Raw genomic sequence first — 6,661 nt, forward strand, 5'->3', positions numbered from 1 at the left:
CTCTCTCCCGAAGGCACCGTCGGGGCTCCCTCCGCCACGGGTACCCCGAGCCGGGGCAGGGCAGGAGAAGCGGCCGGGCAGAGCCCGTGGGGAGGTATTTGAAAGACAGGCAGGTGCTGCCCTTGTGGACGTGGTTTAGCGGTGGCCTTGGCAGTGCTGGGTTAATGGCTGGTCCCAATGATCTCAGAGGTCTTTTCCAACCTAAATGAGATTCTGTGCTAATGCGTTTTTGTGATTCCAAGGCATCGCTGGCGGGTCTGAGTGTGGCAGCACTGGGCTAGCAGTGTACAGCAAGAACCATGCAAGGAGCCTGGACTGAACAGGCGAACAGCAAAGGGTAGGAAAATGTTACTGTGCCTCTACACAAAATGCTATGGACAAAATGTGTATGGTTTCTCTTCAGTTTTAGAGAAATGCTCCTTTTGCAAGCAGACTGGGAGCACCTGCAGGTGGGTAAGCTAGTCTGGGCAATAGAGGGTTCTTCAGAGTTCTTTGGCCTGATTCCTCTTGACCCACTCTGGCCAAGTCCTTTCCTTCTCCATCTCATGGATGTTCCCTCAGCTCCAGCTAATTGCCTGCTGTCCCTGGATTGGTACTTTCAAAAGCAAAGTAGCTGAGGCTGGTGTCCATTCAGAGGAGGAAGGCTGGATCCCTCCTGTATTGTGCATCACTACACCAAACTCTTCAGCTGTTTCCTACTCCAAAGGCTCCTACTAGTGGCAAGAGGTGGAGGTGCCTTTCTTGATAAAGTACGTCTGAGAAAAGCAGAGTCCAATAAGGAGCAAACAAGGTTATGTTTATACTCCACCTTCTCCTGAGAAGGCTTGGTCATAGACTGGCTTTTGCTCAGCTGTGGGCTGCAGCTTGGCAAAACATCTCAACATCTTCACCTTGAGTAGGAGGGCTGGCCACTTCTCTGGTGCTCACATGGAAACCAACAGCTACGAACCACTGGCAACCCCAACAAAGTCCTGTGGAATTTGAGTTACAAAGATGGCAGAGCCAAGCTCTTCATAGCACGAGTAGGTGATGTTAGGGGCAGCAGCCACCACATGTGGATGGGGAAGTTCAGACACGACAGTGGGAAAAATGGTTTTATCCAGAGGGCAATGCAGAGTGGGAACTGTCACCTCAGCAAGGGGACCCTCCTTGCCTGGATTTGCCAAGCCTTGTCTGCATGAAGCCATGTCCAGCCTGACATTGTGCCAGCCACAGTCCTGCTTTGGGTGGGCTGCTGGATGATGGTGGTTGGTGATGCAGAGATTCCTTTCCAGCCATCACTTCCCAGACATATTAATAGGGCAATGTAACTGTACAGCAACTACCAACCTAGCCAGACTCCTTCAAGGGTATTCAGACCACTGACATCCTGATATTATTGCATCCCAGCTCTTTCTTGTCCATTGTAATATGCTTTTCAGACAAAGGCCCTCTGCAGGTCAGCACTGAGGTTAAACCTGCTTTGAGGAGGGCTCAGCCTCCATAAAGGACCTAGTGGAGTCTGTTTCCCACCTGAGTTGTTTTAGGCATCCCTCTTAGTCAGCCTTCAGCATGCCTTCAGCCTTCAAACCCATACCATAAGTAAAACCTGTCCAAAAGCTCTTTCATGTGCATTTAAAACAATGAAGGGCTGCATGTGACTATTATTAACCTTCTAGGCATAAAAAAGGTTGTTACCTTAAAGAATGATTTGTATTAATCAAGTGTCTGTTCATGAAGCATTTTCAGGTATAATTTTCAGTAAAATAAGTAGCTTTTTTTTTCCTTTCATGTCTGTGTGTGTGTCTGTCCCTTCCAACTTCAAAGAAAAGACTAGACATGCCAGGAACTGTGAAATGCTCTGTGTGGGTTTTTTATCATAGTCTAGTGATTTCAGCAAAGAGCTGAGGAGGCTCCTGCCAACTTTCTCCTTGTCTGAGAGGCACAAACCTCAGCAGGAACCTGATGTCCCAGGGTTCCTTCTCTTGCTCTGGCAATAGTCACAAGTACACTCCCATAGAAGGGCTCTCAGACTCCTCAGGGCACGAGCTTCTAGGCCGGTCAAGGTCACAAAAGGCCACTCTCAGTTCTTGTTCCTATTTCTCTGCTAAGGACTAATGGGAAGGTTTGCCCCATGAGCACATCCAGGGCAGGTTTGCAGCCTTAGAGCTGGGCTGGGATCCAGGCTATCCCCACCATCCCCTTCCTGGCAGTGGGTCCCAGGGTGACTGCAGTGCGGTCAGGTGCGAGGAAGGGCACCCTGGGGAAGGAGCAGCCACACAAATGGTGAATGTAGGCAGCAGCACATCCAGGAGCTCTACAAGTCACATCCTCACACCTCTTGCTCAAGAGAGGGCTTTTCCAGCATCTCCCACATGCCCCACACTTACTGCTTGCCCCACGCAGAGCCCTGGTGCAGGAGCGGGATGCTGGGCAGGCAGAGAGCAGAGCTGCTGTTTGTCAGTGTGGAGAAGGAGCTGTAGGCCATCTTCTGCATGCAAATAATATCCCAGCCTTTCCCTGGAGTGCCCTGAGTCCAACTCCTCATGCTCTCTGCCCTGAAGCCTGCAGGGATGCTGCTGTAGTGCTCCAGGGGCAGTGCAGGGAAGGGGGCAGAGGGACACCCATGGTGGTTACCAGCCCGCCCCAGCCCCACAGGGGGTGCAGAGAGGCATGGGAGAGGGGAGCAGTGCAATGCTGGGACACCTGCAGCTGGGTGTGCCAGGCAGGGCAGCTGCATGAGCTGCCCCTCAGGGTTGGGATGAAAAGGAGCCTCTCCGTGCTCCAGGCTGGCAGGTGCAGCAGCGCTGAGCACAGAGCCAGGCATGCAGAGCCAGGCACACAGAGCCAGGCACGCAGAGCCAGGCAGGGCTTTGTCCCTGTCAGCTTGGCTTTGTGAGAGCTCCTGGCTCCAGGCAGGGGAGCCATGGGCCTGTTGAAGGTGCTGGTCCTGCAGCTCCACTCCACCTCCTGCCATCAGGAATGGTCCATAAGCCACAGGCCAGGGCAAAGGGAGGGCTGGTGCTGCTAGACGGAGCTGGAGCCGGGCGGCTGGCTGTTGCTGTTGCTCTCTGAGGGGGTCTTGGCAGTGGAGGAGGTGGCCAGGGAGCCGCTGTTCCTGAAGATGCGGAGCAGCCTCCGCTTGTAGCCCCGGAAGGCGAAGAAGTAGATGATGGGGTCGATGCAGCAGTTGAGGTTCATGAACGCCACAGTGATTTGCAGGGACATCTTGAAGGCTTGCTGCTCACGGCAGGACGGCTGGTAGAGGATCTTCCTGACCATGAACTGGACAATGTTGAGGTGGTAGGGGCTGAAGCAGAGCAGGACAGCCAGCAGAACCACCAGGATGACAGTGAAGGCCCGGTGGTGGTGCCCGTTCTTCACCGTCAGCGGGTTCTCCTTGGCCGTCTGGCAGAGCTTGAGGTTGATCCTCACATAGCACACCAAGATGATTCCCACAGGCAGGAAAAAGCCAAGCATGCAGGCCACCAGAAGCAGGTAGGGCAGATTGGGAATCTCCTCGAAGTTGAAGTACTCCATGCAGGTCAGCTTGTCTCCCATCCTGCGCGTCATGGGCCACAGGAGCAGCGGAGCCGTCTGCAGGAACACCAAGGCCCAGATGAGGACGCAGATGGCCCTGGCCCGGCTCATCTTCCGAATCCTGCCAGGGTGCCGGGTGCGCACCACAGCCACGTAGCGGTCCATGCTCACGCAGGTCATGAAGTAGATGCTCACGTAGGTGTTCATGTAGAAAAGGAAAGCTGTGATCCGGCAGAACCAGTCCCCAAAGGGCCAGTCAGACTCCAGGATGTAGTAGGTGATCCTGCCTGGCAGTGCCAGGGTGAAGAGGGCATCGGAGAGTGCCAAGTTCACCAGGTAGAGGTTGGTGGAGTTGAGTTTCTTCTTCCTGCGCTGGAAGGTGATACAGAGGGCCAGGATATTCCCACAGGCACCGAACACCAGCAGGATGGTGTAGAAAAGGGAGAAGATGACTTTGGTTGAGAAGTGTTGGTTGTGCACATTGCAGCTGCTCTGGTTGCTGGAGGTGAAGTTGGTGGGCAGGAGCACGTCCTCCACAAGAGCCATCTCCATGGTGCCTCACGAGCTCTTGCTCTCTCCCTTGGAATAAGAACAGACATGAAACTTGCAGCTTATTGATAACAGGAGTAGCACTCTTAGAGCTGGCCCTCATCACAAAGCAAAAGCCCTGTCCCCTGCTTCCTCCCAGCAGCACACAGATCGAGTCATTTGGAAAAATGCTTCTCTTGTGATTTTGGTGAGAGCATCTCAACAGTGGCTGTGACTCATTCCCCTTTTCTTATCACGAGCTACTCTTAATTTTGTTTCTTCACAAGTCCAATCAATATGAGAAAGGACTGGAGGTGCTGGGAGGGGGGATTGCCTGTCACACAAGGAAGGTCCCAAACTCATCTGGTGGCAATGATATCATTTTCTCATTACTGTCAGGGGAATGGGGAGCTTCATTGAGAAAATGCCCACCGGCAGGCAGAAGTGCTGAGGATCACTTTCACAACCCTAGGGCAGGATAAAAGCAGCAACCAAACTGAAGAAATTCAGAGGAAAAAACCTAGCCTTCCACCAAAAAAAACCCCCAACCTTCCCCAAAAATCCCGTGACCCGTGCTAGTCCGATCGGGGAGCTGGGAACAGCCCGGCACCGAGCCCCGCTCCCCGCACGCCCTCCGGCTGCTCTCCCCGCTTTGGGCACGGGGTCCGCGCTCACGCCTGGTGACAGCGGCGTCCCCTCGGCTGCGGGGCTGCGGCAGCTCCCGGGACGCGCCTGCCGCCCGCCGCCAGCACCGCCGGGACGGGACGGGACGGGACGGGACGGGACGGGACGGGATGGGACGGGCGCAGCGCTGCCTCTTCTCTCCCCCGGCGGCGCGGACCCCGAGGGGCTGGGATGCTCAAACCCACAAGCACAAAGGGAGGTCAGGGGCTCCAACCTGAGTGCCGCGGTGCCGCCGCCTTCTTCTCTTCCTCCTCTTCCTCCTCCTCCCGCCCGACTTTTGGGGGGCAGCGAGCGCGGAGCCTCCTGCCCGCGTCCGGCACCGGGGCTCCCCGGCAGTGTGAGCGCCTCCCGGGATTCGCTCACATTATAAAAGCACCGTGAGATTTGGGGTTTTTTTGTTTGTTGTTTTTTGTTGGGTTTTTTTTCCTTAGGGTTAGTAAAACTGCGTTCTTTCTGGGTGGGGCTTTTTTTTTTTCTTTCGGTATGTGAGAGGCACGCTGCTGCCGCGGGGGATATTCTCAGTAGTGGCTGTTCTGGAGAAGATAAATGACTGTACCTGCGCGGCAATCGCTCCCGACATCTGAGCCGACTTGGGGTTTTACTCTGAAAACTTCTACAGGGATGCAAAATGCAACCGAACGACAAAAACATCTTCAGCCCTGGTTCACGTGCGGCGCGGAGTGCTCAGCCCGGGCACACGCACATGGCCACGGCAGCACGGTCGGACCGCGGCAGCTTTTAAAATAAATTGTGGCACATGTTCGAAGGAGCTTATTGTGTCTGTGCCCAGTGCAAGCCATGCTGTGCCTCTGGTGAAACCCAGATTTGCCTCTCACACACTCATAGACATCACCAGGCACGGCTCCTTAGTGCAGAGACCCAGTTGAATGAACCAATTTGCCCTCAGTGGAAAAATATTTTTGTTATTAAGACGACACATTGTGCAGTGAAAGTGGGGCAAAGCCCCTTGTCCCAGCTGGAACTCTCACGGTGGGCTCTGTGCCCCCAGAGTGCCGAGCAGTGGAGGGCTGTGATTTATCCCTCAGCCCTGTATGTGTGTGTCCCACAGCATGGAGGGCTGTGATTTATCCCTCAGCCCTGTATGTGTGTGTCTCACAGCATGGAGAGAGCCCTTTCCTTCCCAGCACTTCCCAAATGTTTGCAGAAGTGCAGCCTGCCCTGTGGCCAGCAGGATGGCCTTCCCCATGGTGGCTTTTTTACCGGAGACCACTAGGGTTTTCAAATCCCAAAAGGAATTTTTATGCTTTTTTAAATGGTTCTAGAGTTTGGGGGTTTTTTGTGGTGGTGGTGATGATCTTGCTGGTGTCTGGTTTTATCCCTCAGAAAAATTCCTAATAAACCAGGAAATTCCCATCATGCGGCATTCAGGATGCTACTGAAAAACTGAAGCCAAGAAATACAAAGGTTAAAATTACAGTTAAGCTAAACTTCCATATTTCCCTCTGGGTTAGTAAATCTTCACTAATTATTTAATTGCATAATATTTCTAATGTTTTAAAACAGTGACATTAAACTCAGTACTAATCTGTGTACTCATGTACTGTGAGTCATCTGTATGGAAATTACACATTATGGTCATGAATTTACTAGAAGTTGAAGGTATCTAGCAAGAGTAATAGTGAAAATTGGCTAACAAGCTTGTCTATTAATGAAGATTCTTTTGTTGCTCGAGGGTTTATATTACACAGAGGGAAAGGTCAGCTAATAACAGAATAACTGCTGAGTAAATTATTAAAAATATTCCCTAGTAAAATAGGAGTAAAATAGGGGTTTTCTACTTGCACATCTGTCAAGAGTTAAGCTAATCAGACTTGCGTGGGGCTCGAATGTTCTTGAGCTGTTTCATTGTGATGGTGAAAGCAGCCAATGGATTTAACATTAGAGAAGTGTTGCTTCTACAGAAATGCTG

The 6,661-nt window shown here is 52.6% G+C and overlaps 1 protein-coding gene across 1 annotated transcript; it reads right to left on the minus strand.

Annotated features, from left to right (window-relative positions):
• Positions 1-3,006: 3,006 nt before the first annotated feature.
• LOC131554816 (G-protein coupled receptor 183-like) lies at positions 3,007-4,071 on the minus strand. Its single transcript, XM_058800413.1, has one exon. The coding sequence runs from the start codon at positions 4,069-4,071 to the stop codon at positions 3,007-3,009; it is 1,065 nt and encodes a 354-aa protein (XP_058656396.1).
• Between the last annotated feature and the right edge of the window lie 2,590 nt (positions 4,072-6,661).

This window comes from Ammospiza caudacuta, chromosome 2 (genome assembly GCF_027887145.1).
Source record: "Ammospiza caudacuta isolate bAmmCau1 chromosome 2, bAmmCau1.pri, whole genome shotgun sequence".
NCBI lineage: Eukaryota > Metazoa > Chordata > Aves > Passeriformes > Passerellidae > Ammospiza > Ammospiza caudacuta.

Bases quoted from the DNA above. Each gene is read 5' to 3' on its own strand.
- LOC131554816 (XM_058800413.1), bottom strand. From the start codon at position 4,071: ATGGAGATGGCTCTTGTGGAGGACGTGCTCCTGCCCACCAACTTCACC.